We start from the raw sequence: 19,744 nt of genomic DNA, 5'->3' as shown, positions 1-19,744 counted from the left end.
TTATACATCTGAAACATACGTATTTTATATATAATTTGGTTCGGGCACACTTCTAGATGTTTTGTGAAATATATGTTCACTTTCCCACCAATTTTGCGAGAAGCACAAGTTGTGTGCCCCAAAAATATTGTGCTGCAAAATTTTATTGAAATTATAGATATTTCTATACAAAAAACTTGAAAAAACCAAAGGTAAATATATTTGAAATGCATGTGCTATCAAGTTTTGATGTTTCTTGTTGTGTATTGTGTGTAGATTTGAAAAATCGGTATGTTGCAGATATACAACAAACAAGTATTCGAAGTTATATTTTGAAGGATTTATTTTGTTGTATATATGCAACATAGAGTATTTGTGGTTATATTATATGTTGTTATGAGTTTATACATATGGTTATATGTTGTTATGTGTCATAGAAATTGTCTTGGGTTTGTCGTATGTGTACATCATCAGTACATCAGTGGAACATGTTGCCGACTACGCTGGAGTGGACATTTCGCTAACTTCATGGGTGGATAACAAAATTGTTACTTTGGCATCCAATTACGCTGGAATAAGTCCCAAAGACACAGCCCGACGTTACAACAAAGTCCAAAAGGATTATATTCCTATTGACCGTCCATTTGCAATAGCACAATATAATAGCTATATGGGTGGCGTTGATCTCATAGATAGCATAATTGGAAGGTATAAAATTTGGATAAGAAGCAGACGCTGGCAAGTTCGTGTTTTTTATCACCTGCTGGACTTGACAGTCAGCAACGCTTGGTTGTTGTATAAACGAGTGCATAAAGAAAATGCATCGACAAAAAAACGTTTAAGCTCATCAGAGTTTCGGCTAGACATCGCTGAAGTTTTGAGAAAAGTAGACACAAAAACTAAAACTGGAAAGCGAAGTTATTCTGTTAAAAATGAATTGCAGAAAAAAAAGCAGAGAGGTCCAACTCAACATGTACCGAATCAGATGGTGCGTCAAGATCAGATTGAGCATTGGCCAACGTGGACTGACAACAGAACAAGATGCAAATATCCAAACTGCACTGGTTTTTCACAGACAATGTGCGAAAAATGTGGCGTAGCACTCTGCTTTAACAAAAGAAATAATTGTTTCAAAAATTTTCATTTACTTTAAAGTAACTCGACTTTTTATACTATTTTTATAATTTTAAATTAACTTTGAAAAACACTATGAAATCCCTTAATTATTTTCACCACAAGCCTATCTGTTGCATATATGCAACAATCCCTTTATCCTTAAATAAATATGAAAAAAAGGAAAATTTCAAAAAAAAGAAAGAAGTTGTATTTTTTATTTCCATTTTTCTATCTAATGAAAGAAACTACATCAAAATCCGACCGGGTGCCATATAAAGGGTTAAGTTTGAGAATCTGTTATTCTTCCATATTTTTACGATTTATAAAGTTCATGTCTTTTGCTCTCCCCCCATAAAATTTAGCTTTAAACTAAAATTTTAATCAATTTTTGCAAAACGAAAAGTCTTAAAATAATAGAAGTTGATCAAATTTTAAATCATGTCGTTCTTATTGACACCCTGTTTATTTTTATACGAGTAAAGGGACAACCATAAAAACTTATCACCAAAGCAACCCTGCTCCTGTCAAACGAAATTCAAATAAGAATTTGTGAATTTTGCCAACTCATTTAGCCATCTAGTTGGCCATGACTTTTAACTGTCATCTGTGAAAAGTTGATATACCTAGCCGGTGCCGGAGCGTAAATCAGTTTTCGTTTGTATCTTGTTGTGAAAACATCCAGATATTTAGTATTAAAAAGTACCAAAAAAATAGTAAAACAAAAAAGTAAAGTGTTCAAGTTCTTGTGAAATTATAATATCCTTTTTGTGTGTGGTTTTCCTTGGTATGTAACTCATTTTCCTTTTGCAGAACTGTGGACATCCGATATTAGATGCAACTGGTGAGACAGCAGCATTTGCTGCCTGTCCTAAGGGCGGTGGTTGGTGAGTATGCTGGTTCGATTGGAGTCCTCCCAAAAGGATTGCATCGTCGGGCTCTGCCGTATCCTGTAAGATTTCGGAGCGCAAAAGATGGAAAGCCGCCAGCAGCTGAGGTTAAGGAGAAGAAACCATCAGAGGAGATGCCAACTCCAGTAGCTGCAGCTGCTGCAGCTGCATCGGCAGCAGTGAAATCTCAAGGTGACGGAGCTACTGAAAAGTTGGCGAAACCGCCACCACCACCACCACCACCGCCGCCGCCGCCACCACCGCCACCACCACCAGCCAAGTCAAAAGAGAAGCGAATGAAATCCTTTGAAGTCTATCGTTGGAAGCCCGGAGACAACAAGCCCGAAATGCAGACCTACGATATTGACCTAAACGATTGCGGCGCCATGGTACTGGATGCTCTCATCAAAATCAAAAACGAAATGGATCAGACACTGACATTCCGTCGTTCGTGTCGTGAGGGCATTTGCGGTTCTTGTGCCATGAACATCGACGGCACAAATACCCTGGCCTGCATCACGGCCATCAATACAAAGAGGGGACCATGCAGAATCTATCCTCTGCCGCATTTGTATGTGGTCAGGGATTTGGTGCCGGATCTAACGCAATTCTATGACCAATATCGTTCCATCCAACCCTGGCTGCAGCGAGGCAACATCAAGAATGAATTGGGCAAAGCACAATATTTGCAATCGTTGGAAGATCGGGAGAAACTTGACGGACTGTACGAGTGCATATTGTGTGCCTGCTGTCAAACCGCCTGTCCATCGTATTGGTGGAACAGTGAGAAATATTTGGGACCGGCTGTTCTGATGCAGGCCTACCGTTGGATCATCGATTCCCGGGATGAGGCAACCGAACAGCGTTTAGGTTTCCTCCAGGATCCATATAAACTATATCGCTGTCACACCATACTCAACTGCACGAACACGTGCCCAAAGAACCTGAATCCAGCACGGGCCATTATACAATTGAAACAAATGTTAATGGGTACCAAGAAGAAGGATCAACCGAAACTCAAAACCGATGCTCTTCATGCGGGCTAATATTAACCATCCTAAAAAAACACATCCTAATACGTATTCATTCCACTCTGGAACGCCATATACCACCATATACTAACCTACACATCGGAACAATCCACCCAAAAAAACAGTAACAGGAACTGAACAAAAACGCAAAAAAAAAAGAACGACACTAAGCAATCAATTGACAATAACGTACATGGGGCTATATGTATATATATTTACATATACTTATACACAGATTTACACAAAATTAATACTATGAACTGATCTGATCTAATTTAGACTCTAAGAAAACAAATTCCAAAAACTGCATCCGGCAAAAAACATTTCGAATACCAAACACTTTTGTAGAAAACTTGTAATGTAAAATTGTGATACGATTATCGTAATTTGACATAACGTTTGAGGGACTTGACATGGGCAATCGAGTACATTGGACATTTATACATATATACATATATACATATATACATATATATATATATATATATATACATATATATATATATAGATATATATATATATCTATAAAACATGTGGAACATCATGAGGGACGAAACAGCGATATTTAAAACATTGTAGAGAAAGAATACGAAAGGGACTCGACGTGGAGAATCGAGCATCTATCTATATAAAAACATTATGTGTCACACTAAACATCATACTAAACATCATACTAAACTTGGCAATATGTTAAACGTTGAATCATTGTGAGGGCACAAACACCAAACAAACAACATCTTTGTAACTAGAATAAGGCAACATGTGGTCATTCAGAACTGATCCTGATCTATCCCCCACCCCCCTTATACCCCCCCCCTTCCCCCTACACACAGCGACACACACACACCGACACAGACACACACACACACACACACCGATTTTACCCCCCCCCCCCCCCACATTTGGTAAAACAAAATTGTACATTTGGCATTTTTGGAACACAACATTTTGGAACACAACATTTTGGAACACAACATTTTGGAACATACCATTTTGGAACAAACCATTTTGGAACATTTTGGAACATTTTGGAACTAACCATTTTGGAACATTTTGGAACAAACCATTTTGGAACATTTTGGAACAAACCATTTTGGAAGAAAACATTTTGGAACGCGATGTAACGCAACGAACATGAGCTGAATAAATGCATTAACTAAAGCAAATTTTTTTTATTTGTTTTCATCTCAATTTTTTTTTTTTAACTTTCAGTCGGAAAAGCTACAAATCCAAGAAGACTAATAGTTTTTGGCCGACTTTCATATGATATAATATTATTATTATTAAAGTATAGGATGATATATCAACCTAACTATATTTTGCAAGCCTGGCAACTAAGGCCTTCGGCTTATATGAATGATACAAAAAAAAATAAAGAAATGCATTTTTTCAAACACTTTTATTGTAATTTTTTGTCTTGCTTGATAAATTGTGAATAACTTTCCAATTTAAACTCTGCAAGCATTAAAAAGAGAGTATTTAATTGATTGAATAAACATTGAATCAACTTTTCGAGGGATCAAAGACCTTTTAAGGCCCATTGCCCGTAAGACTTTCTTATCCTGCTTTATGGCTTATCCGGCACTCTTGTCCAGACCTTTTTAGTTCGTTCTCCTGGCACTAGTTTAAATGGAATCAAATTTTAACTTTTAAATATCTTTCGCCAGTTTAATATTTAAAACAATTTTTAAAAGTTAAGTTAATTAATAAGTTGTTTTTTTTTTCAAATTTTATTGAGCTGTTAAGATGAATTTCAAGAATTTCACATAAATTTGTTTCATCAACAAAAAACTTCCTTTGTTCTTTTTCAGGAAAATTACATTGCAAAGCCAAAAGAGTGTCAAGTCATGTGTCGTCTGTGTGTCTTTAAGGGTTCTAGATGATGCATACAAAATTAAATGCAATTTCTGAAAAATATGTATTGAAAAATGGGGGAAACATGGTTTAGGAATGGGGCTGGAAGGGGCGGAATGTAATGTGTCGAGTCGACGACACATGCAAAAGATCATGGAGATAGTGAGACGACGACGACGACGAAGACGAAGAGTAGACCAATTGAATAAAAACAACTGTGAAAACAGACATCATCAGGGTCAGGATTTAGTGTGGCTTCTAAAAATAGAGGACACAACTCACAGCAGCCCATACAAATATACATATGTATGTAGATAATGTCAATACCATTGTTTTGTGGATCAAGTGTGGATCACTTTTAAAATAGCTAACGAACGCATCATCAACATTATTGTGTTCCATCACTTCCATCACCGTGTGTCGACATAGCAAGCTGCCTAGGATTAAATTCAAATCTCTTTGTCTCTCTGTTACTTATCCAATTGGCTTATCATCACAGAAACATCAAAAATCTCGAAACGAGGACTATTAAATGGCAATTCCAAAAATGTACAATCAACATGTATGCACCTGCCTGAAAGATATCACATAAAGAACTGCCCACAAAGCACCACAATTATATATATGTACATACATACATATGTCACATTAGCACACTAAACAACAAAATGTGAAACTAAGTAATTAAATATGAAACAATTTAGCTCCAGATAGAATAATTACTCCTTGAAGAATGATGATGATAATAACACCATTTGCTTTTAAGTAAAATTCTTGTGTTGTCTAGTGTTTTTCAGAAATAAAACCAGACACTGAAGAAATTTCATGTTGTTTTTCTCAGGCAAAAGGTTTCCACAAAAACTTGACGATTTGAAATTGAAGCTAATAAACAGACGGAACCGATGACTCTCTCCCTCTCTCTCTCTCTCGCTTTAAGTTCGCTTTTGCCTTCTATTCTAGTGTGTGGTTCTTGTTATATTTTTAATCTATTAAGCCCATGGCATGACATCTGGCAGGTGCTCGATGATTCCAGACATTTTGTCATAGAAGCGTGCTGGAATTAGCCACAGCATGTCATCAATGGATACCCTCACTTGCGACTCTAAATGGAGGCTGCTGCTCCAGTCTAAATACAAAACAACTTGGACAATTGGTCGAAGGCCTGGATGATGGGTGGCAGCTGGAGTGAAGTGTGGAGAGACAAAACTGGAGAAAGAGAGAACTGGAGAGAGTAACTAAGTGAGTATGCACACAAGTGTCTTCCTGCTTCGCTTATGTTCAATTTGATTGCCTTGACGCTAGAGAGTTGTTGTAAAAAGTCAAGATTTATGGGTTTTAAATTTTCATTCATGCACGTTTTATGTTTGGTGGCTCGTTGATTGCAATTTAAGTGCAAAATATATGCGTATACTCAGAAGATTAACATCATACATAATGCATTTTCTTAAGTTTCAATTGGCTTATAAGTAAGCATAAGTTTTGCATAGATGAAATGTCGTTTCTGAACTAAAATTTAAAAAATGTTTGAAAATTTTCATTCTTACTGGACTGGAATTAAGTTTTTTTGATAGGCAAGAATTAAAAATTTAATTTAAAAATAACTCAAAAGGAGAACTTAAATTTAGCAGCTAAAAATGAAAGTATATATATATTTTTCGCTCTTTAAATTTGAATGAAGCTACATTTCATTTAATGCTTTAAATTGACTTCTATAATCTATTTATTGGTAAAAGGCAAAAGGATACATCTTCTAATTATTTCGTGCAATTCAAATTTTAATTTTCCTATTACTAGCGGTTTTTATAAATTTATCGATAACACTTACCACACTTATTTATCGGCCTAGAAATGTAAACTGCTTAACACTAGTTCAATGGCGAACTTTGCTGTGGCGTTGCCAGCAACAATTGAATTACTATCTGGCAACATTGTGTGAAATCATTACACTTTGGAGTTATTTTACAAAACAATAAATAAACAAACAACAATTTGCAGTAAATATTTATACCCCTACGGCATCAAAATAAACAAAAAAAGCGTTGCTAGTGAAACTAGGTTTGTGTGAATTGGGCGCGAAAAATGGAGAAGAAGGCCAAGGACGCGCTGAGGCGTTATAAGAAGCCCTCGCGTCCGCATTCGAGTAGCGATAGTTCCACGTCTGATTCTGATACGGGAAGCAGCTCATATAGCAGCACTGATAGTGAGATAGGTGGAGGTGCTGGTAGTGGGGGCGGCGGTAGTGGTGGTCCTCCGCATCATAGTCATGCTCATGGTATACTCAGTCATGATCAGACGCGGCGGTCCAGCGAGCAGCGTCATAGTCATCGCAAGAAAAAGAGCTCAAGGCGAGCGGCCAGCTCATCTGGCGATGAGCCAGACCGTGAATCGCAGCATCAACACCAACAGCAGCAACATCATCATCATCAGCGCCGGAAACGGGACAAGCGTGAGCAGGCAGTGCAAAAGAAATTGGTGGCCAAAAGGAATCATATAAAGCGAAAATTAAAAGAGGCTCGTCTGAAGAAACGGGCAGCAGCTGCTGCCGCTGCCCTAAGTGGTCATAGTCATCGTTCTCTGTCGCCCGCCACTCAGGCCAAACTGAAGAAGCTGGCCGAGCGCAAGCATTTGCGTGCAGCCAGCAAGGAACAGCGGGAAAGGGAAAAACTGCGAGCCGTTCAGCGGGATCGGGAACGAGATCATCATCGCTTGGGTAGCAGTCGATCGCCACCAAGCTCATCGACTACAACCACCACGAAAATACGCATTCATCAGGATGTGCTGGGCAAGCGGCAGAAAAGTCCATTGTCCGGATCATCGTCGGGACGTCTGCATCACCATCATCCGCAGCTTATCTCAAGGGAAAAGATCATAATCCAGACACGAACCCGTGGACGAACACCCTCGCTAGAGCGGGAACGAGAAAGAGAACGAGAGAGGGAGCAGCGCGAACGTGAAAGAGAGCAGCGTGAACGAGAACGGGAACGGCATCAGCATCAACAGCATCATCATCACCACGATCTAACGCTGCGTGAACGAGATCGTCGCGATCGTGAGCGAGAGCGAGCCGAACGGGAAGCGGCCAGGGATAAAGAGCGGGCCGAGGCATTGGCCCGCTGTCAGGAACGTCAGCGAGAACGCGAGCGTTTGGCCCGCGAAAAGCTGCGGCGGCAGGACGAGGATGACAAACGTGGCTGCATCACTGGTGCTCCTGGGCGAGATCAGACCGATATGCCACCGTATGGCAGTCGCGAACGCTCCCTTGATCGGGCCGGTGCTGATGGCCGCAATGGACGTGGCGCCAAACGAGTGGATCTACTCGATCCCTATGAAAGGGAACGGGATCGCGAACATGACTACATTGAAGAACGTCATGGCCAGCTTATAGACGACATGCGACGCTATGGCGGGCATCGACGTGGTCGTGAGCTAAGTCCATTGGTGGCCGAGCATTATGCACCCCGAATGCATAATCCTCGCGAAATGTATTCCGAGGAAGAGCGTGAACGGTAAGCGACACGATTTCATCCAAACTCAATTGATTTTACATTTTGTTCCTGTTCACTTAGGGCTTATAAACGTGCATATTTGGATGCCCGTTACTCATCTCGGGAACGAGATGCTTGGCTAGATGCACGTGATCTGACAGAACGTGAACTCCAGGGACGCGACTATCGTGACCTCGAGTCGGAAGACCCTCTCTATGCAGATGAGCGCGAGCGAATTCTACGCGAACGGGAAAGGGAGCGAGAGCGCGAGCGAGAACGAGAACGCCAATTGGGCTCTGGTGGTAGTGGCGGAGGTCGTGCCGGCGGCGGTGGCAAATATCGTGCCGAGTGGGATCGCGAATGGGATGAAGATGGCGTTGGTGGTGCTGGTGGTAGTGGTGTTGGTGGTCCGGGTGCCACTGGGACGCCTGGTCGTGCTAGTGGCTTTGTGGGTGGACCGAAACGTGGCACTATTGCCGGTAAGCCCCCATCTCAGCAGGCACAGCAACAACAGCAGCAGCAGCATCATTCGGCCTCCGAACCAGATTGGGATGCCGATGAACGGGACCAGAGAGATCGAGAGCCAGAGGAAAGACCAGAAACTGGTGGTGTCGCCGGCGGCGGTGGTGGTGGTACCGGTGTTGTTAAGCAAGAGCCCGCCTGGGTGGAGCATGACCAGCGGGATAAGCCTCGCACCTGGGGTGCAACACAATCCGCACAGTCAGGTCAAGGCGATTGGCGTGACACTGACACGAGCAATGGGCGTGGCAATGCTGTTGGCAATGACCATGCTGCATCCTCATCGCCGCATCATCATCATTTGCATGGCCGTGGGGATCGCCAGCCCCCTGGCGGAGGTGGAGGAGGTCGTGGCTTCCGACGTGCTGGCGGTGTACATGAGCATGGAGAACGAGTGGGCGGTGGTGGCTATAGATCGCATCCGCCACCCTTAATGACACTGCCGGTGCAGCCACCAGGTGGATATCATGGCGGCGGTGGTGGTGTCAACTCTCGAGGATTTCCCCATAAACGCATGCCCTACACAGGCGGCGGTGTTGTGTCATCCGGCGGTGGTTCATCGCCATTTCTCAAAAAGCATCCACATATCGCACCATTGGCCACTGGCAATGCATCGGGCAGTGTCAGTGGCTCCTCTGTCACTGGAACAGGTAACTCTGGGTCATCGGTCGCTGGCAATCCATCGCCGCTGTTGACCACACCATTGGGCAAACCACATGCTGGAGCCCAGGCCAGCGCTGTGGCTGCTGCCACCACAGCTGTTGCCGCTGCCAAGGCAGCTGCCCAGAGTGCCGCCAATGCTACCACAAATCCTGGGATTTTAGCTCAAGTTAGTAGCATTAAATTAACTCACATTAAACAGGAGCAAGATGGCTCTGAGGATTCCGCATTGGATACACCAACAACACCAGTTGCATCGGCCGCTGGCGCCATCGAAGAATCGTCCTCGTCGACGTCGCCGGCACAAGCAATGCGTCCACTGAAACTGGAGACCAATATTACCACAAACACTTCCAATGGAGAATTGAGCGAGATTAGCGACAGCGATGATGATATACTCAATAAAACGGATAAGGTCCGTCCGTCCATCAAAACCGAATTACAGGAGGCGGATAATGAATTGCCGAGTACTCAGGAACTATCCACCGAATCGCTATCCAACGGCGAGGAGATTAAAACTGAATCCAACAATCAGCCTCAAGTAAATGGAACAAGTGTCAGTGTGAAGACCGAGGAGATGGATGTAGTTCTTGATTTCGAGGAAATTTCCGATGGTGAACTCGAGGAGGATGCACGTCATAAGGGTAAGAAGAAACCATCAAAGAACCTAACAAACATATCATACATATTTCAACTCTTCTCTGGCAGGTATCGGCGATGCTTTGGGTGTCGACTGGCAGGGATTGATTGCCGAGACCCGACAACAGGCCGCCCAGCAGCAGAGTGTGGAGCGGAACACCTCGGCCAAGCAGCGTTGGCAACCGCATCGCCTATTCCTCGACATGGGTCTTTCATTTAAAATGGCTGGCGCGGAATATGCCCAGAATATCATCCGAGATGCCCAAGAGCAATTGGAACGCGAAAAGCAGGAGAAACGTAACCTGCAAAAGGAATCATCCGGGAGCGAACTGGAACAGAAAGTGGTCATTTATCACGATTACATGGCTAATGATACAGTCGAGCCATTGGCCTGCGTTCAAATGGGTTTACGTGGTGCTGCCGCCGAGAGGCAGCGACTCGTCGCCAATGTCTGTGGTCCGGGCAGTCGTGCGCTAAGTGCTCGCCAGGATTTGCGTTTGCGACGTCAACTGTGCGGCCTGCCGCCTCGTGAATGTGATTTTCCACGTAATGTGCCTACCGTTGCCGAAGGTGTACGATCTCTGGCCATGCAGATGTTTAATCGCACCCTAAACGTTCAATGAGTGACACACAATTCAGCTAAAGACTGGACATGGAAATACAAATGCAATCCAAGGATACAGAATAATTAAAATCGATGATGATGATGATGGTTGCAATAGGCAATTAGCTCTAACAAATACCTTAAACATACATATAGAGAATCCAATTGAACATGCATACTATATAATTTTATATTCCATATGGTTTTATTTTATATATACCTATATATACATATATACTGATTGTATGTAACAAATTTAGTTATAAATTAAGTTTTGAAAAAAGAAAATCCAATTGTAAATCTGTCTCAATATTAAATGCTTAATAAAGACAAATGCCAGCCAGCCAGCCGACTCTTAACCCTTCGTTGTGCATTATTTTTAAAAACTTTTATTAAATCATCTGTCAATTATTTTATTTATTTATTTATTTATTTATTTATTTTACGTCAACTAACACAGCAGTCGACGAAAAAGCTTAAGCTAAAGACAGATAGTAATTAAATAAAGAAGGTAGCTTAGCTTTATACACAACTAAACATCCCCGGCCCGGTGGAGGTGTTTTATTTGCACAAGGTGCCAGCTATGCCCCGATTCACAGCCAATGTGGCCAGGGATGAGTTGCAGCCAATCCAAGTCCAGAATATTTTCATTGGTTTCGCTGTAGATGATTAAAAAGTATAGCGCGAAGAGAAGTGACAGAAAGATGAGGAGAGATAAGGTGAGAAAGGTTGTTAAAAGATTGGCAAAGAACACGAAGAGGTTCGTGAAGAGAGTAGTTAGTCAGACATCTAGTAAGGTGAATAGGAAAAAAGTTTCTGGTCCGACGTGAGGGAACACAAAAATACAGCGTATCTAGTAAATTGGTAGAAATGACTTCGCCGTTGACTAGTTTATGGAGAAAGAGAATGCCAAAAACAAGCCTACGGTTATAAAGTGAAGGAAGATTAATAAGAAGAAGTCTATCAGAATAAGAAGGTAGGCGAAGACCCGGGTCCCAATTTAGACCGCGTAGCGCAAACTTTAGGAATTGCTTCTGTACCGATTCAATACTACGCTGGTGAACATCATATTGCGGGTTCCACACTGGCGAGCAATATTCTAGAGTAGGGCGAACTAACGAAGTGTATAAAACCTTTGTTACATAGGGATCATCAAATTCTTTGGCCCAACGTTTAATGAAGCCGAGAAGGCAGCTTGCTCTGTTGACAATTAAAGAAATATGAACATTAAATGAAAGTTTAGGGTCAAACATAACGCCTAAGTCTTTGAATGATGGAACACAATCTAACAGAACAGACTTAATAGAGTAATGAGCTAGGAGCGGAGACAAACGACTGAAAGTCATAAAAGAACACTTAGAGGCATTAAGGTGTAATTTATTAACGTGGCACCAATCACAGAACGCATCGAGATCTGATTGCAAGTACTGTTGGAAAGAAGGATCATTATAGGAATAACAAATCTTGACGTCATCCGCAAACATGAGCACGCGTGAATGCGCCAAGGCCAAAGGCAAATCATTTATAAACAATGTAAATAATAGTGGGCCCAGATGACTGCCTTGGGGTACACCTGACGTAACTCGAACAGTTTTAGATATCGAGGAACGAAAAGACACCTTTTGGGTTCTGCCAATAAGATACGACTTTAACCAACCCAATAATTTTGGTGAAAAACCCATGATGTTAAGTTTCGCGAGAAGCAAAGAATGATCAACCGTATCAAAAGCCTTACTGAAGTCAGTATAAATAACATCAGTTTGACACTTTTTACGGAAGCCATGGTGTACAAGGGTAGTCAATTCTAAAAGGTTGGTAAGCGACGAACGACCTTTCATGAAACCATGCTGACAAGGAGAAATAGTGGATCTGGATAGATGTTGAAGAGAAGACGTAATAATTTTCTCAAACAGTTTAGGTATTGCCGAAAGTTTGGCAATGCCACGGTAGTTGGAAACATCCGATTTGCTACCCTTTTTAAAAAGCGGAATAATAAATGACTCCTTCCAAATATCAGGAAATCTACAAGTCTCACTCGATATAAAGAATAACCGAGCTAAAGGCTTAGATAGGGAAATAGAACACATTTTAAGGATGCAACTAGGTATATCATCAGGCCCGGGAACGAAGGAAGACTTCATAGATGACAAGCTAGAGAGAATACAGTCTTCAGTAATACTGGGAAAAAACATACAATTTAAATGTGGGATTGAAAAGGGATAGGGTGTGGGATCCGAAACAGTAGTAGAATATGTCGACTGAAAAAATTTAGCAAACAGATCTGCAATATCTAAATCATTATTAGCAGACTGGTCGTTAAGTCTGAAGGTGGAAGGTAGGACATTAGAGCGTCTTTTGGAATTGACAAAGTTGTAAAATCTTTTGGGGTTATTATAAAATTCAGCCTTACAGCGAACGAGATAATTGTTGTAACATTGAGTATTTAAGAGACAAAATTGAGATTTGGCTATACAATAATTTGCATAGTCAAGTCGCGAACCAGTTTTTTTAAATCTTTTTAAATATCTCGATTTAATGTTACGAAGATTAGAGAGCCTACGTGTGAACCAGACTGGCGAGCTGGAGACGGTAGAGACATTCACATAAGGAACGCATTTATCAATTAGAGAATTAAGAGCAGAATAGAAAAACTTCACTGCACAATCTATATCGCAGCACTCAAATAGAAACGACCAATCAAAAGAGAAAATAAGGCTGTTAAGAAGATTGAAATTTGTTTTACGAAAACATCTACGACGAGAATTTGAGATGTTTTTAAATAAATTAGTAACGGAATTGTAAGAAATAGTAACTTCAATGGTAGGATGATAAGGATCTTCAGGTTTCACTAGTGGCTGTGTTTGCGATACAGCACTAACAGTGGGATCAGAGACAAAAACAAGATCAAGGATTCTTTTAGAACAGTTAAGGAAAGAATTCAACTGATATAGTGGACATTCAAGTAGGCTATCAAGAAAAACATGTTGAGATGAAGGAATTAAGAAAGATAGATTATCATCAACAAGCCAAGAAATATTAGGCAAGTTAAAATCACCTAAAACTATAAGAACATCCCGATCTTTAAGACGACCAAAAATAGTTCGTAAAGCATCAGCATGGTGCACGTAGATCATGGTATCAGAAGCTGGAGGAATATAAGAACAAGAGATATATAGGCTAAAGTTAGAACATGTAACTTCGACGCAAATAAACTCAACACCTAAGGGGAGATCAATCGGCACCACACTTGAAGACAGATTCGAGTTTACAGCAATGAGTACTCCACCGCCACGACGACCAACACGATCAAGCCTATAAGAAATAAAATTATTAGAAAGAATTTCATTATCTAGAACAGAGGAGTTAAGCCAAGTTTCAGAGAAAGCTAATATGTCAGCTGAAAAGGTTTGGCTATCACAGAAAAGGTTCGACAGCTTGGTAAGAAGTCCTCTTACATTTTGATAATGAATGCAAAGACTAGACGTTATTAGTTTTTTGAAGCAGAAGATAAAGTAGGAAGGTGGACAGGCAACGGACGAGAGCGCTTATTGGGCGCAAACTCGTGTACAACTAGGCCCTCTGGCCAAAAATTAGGGTCAACCATAGCTGAGAAGTACTCATTTGGTACTGTAATTTTAAAAGAGGAGATTTCGCGAGGCCTAGAAAACTTAAACTTTTGAATTAAAACCTTAGCAGGGCAAATATTACCAATGTAAGCTGCCACAGACGACTCAGAAGTATCTGGAGCAAGCCTAGAAATAAATAATTGTTTGCGATGAGGCACTACAGTTAGTGGAGGAGGAGGAGCATTGGGATCCGCAAGTGATTGAGAGCCGGCATGATCCTGTGATTGATCAGAGTTCCCGTGAGGGATAGATTGAGGTACACCAGGGCTTGTAATGGGTACTTCAATCTGAAAAGAAGAGCATAAAGAGGGACAAGAAGATGGTGTAGGCGAAAGTAAAATCGGAGAGGAAGTAATAGAGAGAGCTGGCGACTGCTTACGAGGCAACTCAAGGGTACATATCTTGTGCAATTTCTCAGAAGGTGGAACAAATTTGAATTGCGACAATAATTGAACGCTAGAGTCACACTCGTTTGACAGCTGTTTGGCCAGTTTGTTTAAAGAAAGAAACCTTAAACGAAGATCCCTATACATACGGCTAAAATCAAGCTGCTGGCTGGCACAAGATGGGCAAGTCCATCGCATTAAGCCAAGCTCAGGCTTAGACACAGACAAACCAGAAAATTTGTCGTAGTCGCGGCCATTGAGGCCAGCACATTTTAAGTGAATAAGATTATCGCAGAGCCAACAAGATATTGCTCTATACTGATCATCAAAACGATCAGAATGTTTGCAATTAGGTAGACAACAAGCCATTGAAAAGCCGAAAGAAAGGCAAAAAAATTATATATATATAAGAATATATAGAAAAATTAAATTCACAGCACAAAGATAATTATTGATAAATAATCAATAATTACAAATAAAACAAAGAGACAGCTAGACAGCTAGAGACATTATAGTACCTATGATTAACTTAATTCATGCAAGTGACACAAATATATCATTTACAAATAGATTTAGAATAAAAGGTTGACTTATAGTAAAAATGTAAAAAAATTTCACATGATTCCATTTAGTATATATTTCATGTGCAAAATAAGGTGTACAATTTGATCAAATCCTTGTTCCAATACCCTTTTTATCATCGATATTAAATGTCTTAAAAAAACAAATCGCTAGTTGTAGTAGAAATACATACACAGGTATGTACATATGTTTTGTATATTTGTATGCAAAGGAGGGTTAAAGGCTTATATATATATATATGTAGCTACATACATATATATTTATATATAGTTATTATGCATATGAATCTATAGAAAGGGACTAGTGAAATTCATTCAACATGGTGAAAAATCTGTTAATAATTTAAGGTCCTTAAAATTTAATTGCATTTCGTGTCTAAATCCCAGTCGTGATTTTTGGTGTCCATCTCTAATTTTTTGAATGTAGAAACAGGTGAGTAGAGATAATGTAGATAATAGATAGTGTGATGCACGCTTATCTACCTGAGGAGAGAACGATTCGGTGTGTGTGTGCGTGTGTTTGTGTTTGCCGGCCGCTATCGGCCAAGGAGAACTTTCCTCAAGTGAGACACGATCCTACCAAGATGACTGTTGCTGCTGGTGGTGTGCCTAGCATGTCCTCCAAACTGTCTGTGTGCCTATTACACTTTGTGTTAGCTGTGATCTCTGGTTGGGCTCTGAAGCAAAGCAATGGCCGATACGCCTTGGCCGCTTATGGTCTTTTCTTTGGACATGCCGTATTGTGTATATTGCGGCATACTCATCCCAATCCCGGACAAGTGCAGCGTGTGGTGTGTGATCATTCACGACGCTTTGCTCCCGTGATATTTATCACCCTGATGATTGGCGAATTGCAAGAGATCATCATGAGAAATGATCGACATGGCTCAGGTGATTGGCCCGTGGCTGCCGACTGGCCGTATATAGTAATTGGCCTATATGCCAATCTCCTCATTGTGATGACCCTCCGATGTTTGTTTGGCCATACCAATCAGTCATCATTGGTTCGTTTGGAGGCCGCTAGCTTGGGTCTTTGTGTCGTTTGGAATATCTATGGCCTGTGGCATTTGGCTACCAGTGAGGAGAATGAATACGGCCATTGGTCTCTGGGCATGGCCATTCAGGTGCTATTGAATCATTTCGTTCTATGGCGTCTTGCCCTGCACTTCAATATTACCCAACTGGAGGTTAGCACTGTGGGCATGTGCTTCTCGGTGATATTTGCCTTAAATGCTAGCCAAGAGTTAATTGATTCCCAAACTAGCAGCTGAGAGATGAACAAAAACAAACGCATAAACAAAAATATATTGTAATAATAATTGCACAATTTATTTGTATATTTGTTAATTGAGATTTATACTTATTTATTATTATAATAATTATTATTACTATTATTGCTATATATATACATACATACACACATACATATGTACATATATACAAAATGTTGCTTCTTTGACACATATTGTCAAATAAATGTATATGTATGTACATAAATTGTTAAAAGATGAAAAATGTCGGCAAAGTAGGCCGTTTTTTTCGATTTCCATTGGACAAGTTGGCTGTGACTTTTCCTGTCATCGTCCCAAAAAGTGATATACCTCATGGTCGGTCCACAATCCAGACATGTTTCACATTTTAACTCGAGCTGTAGTCGAGAACACATCTCGTGTTGTAAGTAGTTAACAAAATTAAATTCAAAAATTTAAGTGCTCCTTTTTGGCTTCCGTTTCGAAAAAGAAAATAAGTTGAAAAATTTTGAAACAAGTTTTGTTTTTTGCGTTATCCTTCTATTAGTGGCGTCGTCATGGTTTATCTGGTGCAGAGCAAGGAGGACCTTGACCAGCAGCTATCTGATGCCGGCGAAAAGCTGATTGTCATAGATTTCTATGCCAATTGGTGTGGACCCTGCAAGATAATTGCACCGAAACTGGAGGAGCTGGCCCAGCAGTATGCCGAACGTGCCGTTGTCCTGAAGGTGAATGTGGATGACAATGAGGAGATTACTGTCGAATACAATATAACCAGTATGCCGACATTTGTCTTCATCAAGAACGGAGAAGTCCTGGAGCTATTTGTGGGCGGAAATTCTGACAAGTTGGCGAAATCGATGGAGAAATATGTCGGTGATGACGGCGAGCACCTGCAGCAACAACGGCATCAACAACTCCAGCAGACCAGTCGGACGTCAGAGAGCGAAGCTGCCATTTCATCGGCATCGGGTTCAGGTTCCGGAGCATGCTTGTCGCACGAATTGGATGAACCTGACCGTGAGCCAGCGGCAATGAACGTCCAGGAGGTCCTTGAGAAGGAGCGAGTACTGGAGAATTAGTCGGCCCATTTGGAAAACAATCAAAATTACCACCAGCTCGTGGAGTATTAAATCGTTAATCGGTTTGCAGTTTAAAAAAAATTATGAATTACACGTGTTCAAGTTGGGAAACTACACACAATTTCGGAAGGATGCCTCTGGAATCTCAAACATACCACCCCGCGTTCAGGAGTTCTTTTTGAAATATTCGAAAAGGATCTATTTACACAATTTTTGAAGGATGCCTCTGATGCACACAAAGAATTTATAAACCTATTTTGAAGTTCTATCAAATTTTGAGTTACTAGTTGCCTCAGTTGTCTGAAACAAGGACATTTTTCAAGTTTATTTCGGAGTTCTACAAGTTACCAAAATTTGAATGTTCAAAAAGGAAATCTCCTACAAGTTTCTTGGATGCCTCAGATATCTGGAATATACATACAATTTTTGGGAGTTACTACCAGTTGCTGAATTTGTATAATTGGTTTTCGAGTTATAATGAATTTTCAAGTTGAAATTGATTGTTACCAAATTTGAATGTTCAGATTGTTAATACTAGTTCAAGGATGCCCTCGGACGTCTGGATTAGATGCACAATCTGCGAGAGTTAATCCTAGTTAATGAATTTATAACCACATTTTGGAGTTTATATTTTTGAAGTTCTATCAATTCACCAAATGTTGATGCCTCTGATGTGTCCCTTTCCATAATCGAAGGATGCCTCAAGTCTCTGTACCACATACACAAGTTTCAAGATCGCAAGGTCTACCACGGTTTTTCAAGTTAAACTGTTTATTGGATTTATCGGATAGTATAAGGATGTCTGCGCAGTTGATCGGACTGTTTAGTTATTAATTTTTTTTTTGTTTCGAGTTGTGCACAACATTTTCAAATTTCAATGTTAAAATGAAAATAAGTGCACGTTGCGGAAAGAAGATGCCTCTGATGATGTCCCTACCATATACAATCACAATTTTTAGAAGTTAAGTTGAAGAATTTACATTAGTTGAAAAGGATTATGTGTTTCTTAGTTGATCCCACAATTTGGATTTGGATCTGTTTATCGTTACCTAAACACATACATACACACAACATACAATGGGAATATGCACAGCATATATATATATTTAGTTACTGTTCAGATTGATTTACACACATTATATCTTGTAATTGCATTGTTCAACAGATAAGGAAATGAAATAATAATGAATCTCTGTACCATTACGTCACAAGTTGTATTTATTTTAGTGTATTACAAGCATTTCGAGTTATATATATATGTGGAATGAATAGACAATTACTAGTTACATCACAAATTCACTTAAACTATATAAGACATGGTCACAATTTGTTCACAAAAACGGAATATTTTAAAATTACATATATATCAAAATGGGATTCGACGCCGGCGCCTGCCCGGATTCCAGTTCTCATCCGTCTTCTATTTGGCCAGTTTGGTTACAGTTCTGATCAGCTTATCATCATCGGCTCCGGAGAAACTGCTGACACGTCTCATACCCTTGAGAAATACAAAAGTGGGCATGCTGCGGACATTATATTTCTCCGTGAGCTCTTCAAATTTATCCACATTGATTTTAATGAACACCGCCTTGCCGGCATATTGACGGGCCAGAGATTTAACGGTGCCTTCCATTTCCTTGCAAGGTCCACACCAGGTGGCATAGAAGTCCAAGACAACCAATTTTCTATCGGCGGCCTCCAAACGTTTGTGGAAATCGTTCAAGCTGCGAATGGCGGTGGCGGTCATATTGAATTTTTTTTCTGGGATTCTTCTGTCTTTGGGCAGTACGCTGCGATTGAAACTTTTGATTTGAACCTGTTGAGCTGATGGGGGGGTATTTATAGGGGATCGGGAATTGGAATTCCCGCCTTTTTTGTTTCCAATCCTAAGCTGAATATGGAAATTGCCGCATTTTTAGCGCTCTCTTTCTCTCTGTTCTAGTGCCACTCTCAGTCTCCACTGCCTTGTAACGGTGATTTTTGCAAATGGCTACTATGCGGTGGAGCTGCCAGAATCTCTTAGGCTTAATTAAAGTTGCCATCCT

The 19,744-nt window shown here is 40.6% G+C and overlaps 5 protein-coding genes across 5 annotated transcripts; 4 read left to right on the top strand and 1 right to left on the bottom strand.

Moving 5' to 3' along the window:
- Positions 1 to 1,742: 1,742 nt before the first annotated feature.
- LOC6648746 (succinate dehydrogenase [ubiquinone] iron-sulfur subunit) lies at positions 1,743 to 3,803 on the top strand. Its single transcript, XM_002071474.4, has 2 exons — positions 1,743 to 1,821; positions 1,906 to 3,803. Exon 2 carries the CDS (start codon positions 1,928 to 1,930, stop codon positions 3,026 to 3,028), a length of 1,101 nt encoding a protein of 366 aa, XP_002071510.1. The 5' UTR covers positions 1,743 to 1,821; positions 1,906 to 1,927; the 3' UTR covers positions 3,029 to 3,803.
- A 2,969-nt stretch (positions 3,804 to 6,772) lies between these two features.
- LOC6648745 (fl(2)d-associated complex component) lies at positions 6,773 to 11,133 on the top strand. Its single transcript, XM_002071473.4, has 3 exons — positions 6,773 to 8,373; positions 8,434 to 10,175; positions 10,240 to 11,133. Exons 1-3 carry the CDS (start codon positions 6,947 to 6,949, stop codon positions 10,791 to 10,793), a joined length of 3,723 nt encoding a protein of 1,240 aa, XP_002071509.2. The 5' UTR covers positions 6,773 to 6,946; the 3' UTR covers positions 10,794 to 11,133.
- A 4,724-nt stretch (positions 11,134 to 15,857) lies between these two features.
- Positions 15,858 to 16,694, top strand: LOC6648744. The gene has a single exon (XM_002071472.4). The coding sequence runs from the start codon at positions 15,952 to 15,954 to the stop codon at positions 16,636 to 16,638; it is 687 nt and encodes a 228-aa protein (XP_002071508.1). The 5' UTR covers positions 15,858 to 15,951; the 3' UTR covers positions 16,639 to 16,694.
- Positions 16,695 to 16,980: 286 nt separating this feature from the next.
- On the top strand, positions 16,981 to 18,902 carry LOC6648743 (thioredoxin-T). Its single transcript, XM_002071471.4, has 2 exons — positions 16,981 to 17,041; positions 17,165 to 18,902. The coding sequence occupies exon 2, from the start codon at positions 17,175 to 17,177 to the stop codon at positions 17,697 to 17,699; it is 525 nt and encodes a 174-aa protein (XP_002071507.1). The 5' UTR covers positions 16,981 to 17,041; positions 17,165 to 17,174; the 3' UTR covers positions 17,700 to 18,902.
- On the bottom strand, positions 18,889 to 19,513 carry LOC6648742 (thioredoxin-1). Its single transcript, XM_002071470.4, has one exon. The coding sequence runs from the start codon at positions 19,444 to 19,446 to the stop codon at positions 19,120 to 19,122; it is 327 nt and encodes a 108-aa protein (XP_002071506.1). The 5' UTR covers positions 19,447 to 19,513; the 3' UTR covers positions 18,889 to 19,119.
- Positions 19,514 to 19,744: the final 231 nt, after the last annotated feature.

Source organism: Drosophila willistoni (assembly GCF_018902025.1).
Source record: "Drosophila willistoni isolate 14030-0811.24 chromosome XL unlocalized genomic scaffold, UCI_dwil_1.1 Seg141, whole genome shotgun sequence".
Taxonomy (NCBI): Eukaryota; Metazoa; Arthropoda; class Insecta; order Diptera; family Drosophilidae; genus Drosophila; species Drosophila willistoni.
This window is presented reverse-complemented; position numbering and strand designations above follow the sequence as displayed.

Excerpts from the sequence above, each read along its gene's own strand:
- LOC6648744 (XM_002071472.4), top strand. The coding sequence starts at position 15,952 with ATGACTGTTGCTGCTGGTGGTGTGCCTAGCATGTCCTCCAAACTGTCT.
- LOC6648746 (XM_002071474.4), top strand. The coding sequence starts at position 1,928 with ATGCAACTGGTGAGACAGCAGCATTTGCTGCCTGTCCTAAGGGCGGTG.
- LOC6648743 (XM_002071471.4), top strand. The coding sequence starts at position 17,175 with ATGGTTTATCTGGTGCAGAGCAAGGAGGACCTTGACCAGCAGCTATCT.
- LOC6648742 (XM_002071470.4), bottom strand. The coding sequence starts at position 19,446 with ATGACCGCCACCGCCATTCGCAGCTTGAACGATTTCCACAAACGTTTG.
- LOC6648745 (XM_002071473.4), top strand. The coding sequence starts at position 6,947 with ATGGAGAAGAAGGCCAAGGACGCGCTGAGGCGTTATAAGAAGCCCTCG. Across the intron at positions 8,374-8,433 it reads TCCGAGGAAGAGCGTGAACG|GGCTTATAAACGTGCATATT; the intron begins GTAAGCGACACG and ends CTGTTCACTTAG. Across the intron at positions 10,176-10,239 it reads GGAGGATGCACGTCATAAGG|GTATCGGCGATGCTTTGGGT; the intron begins GTAAGAAGAAAC and ends CTTCTCTGGCAG.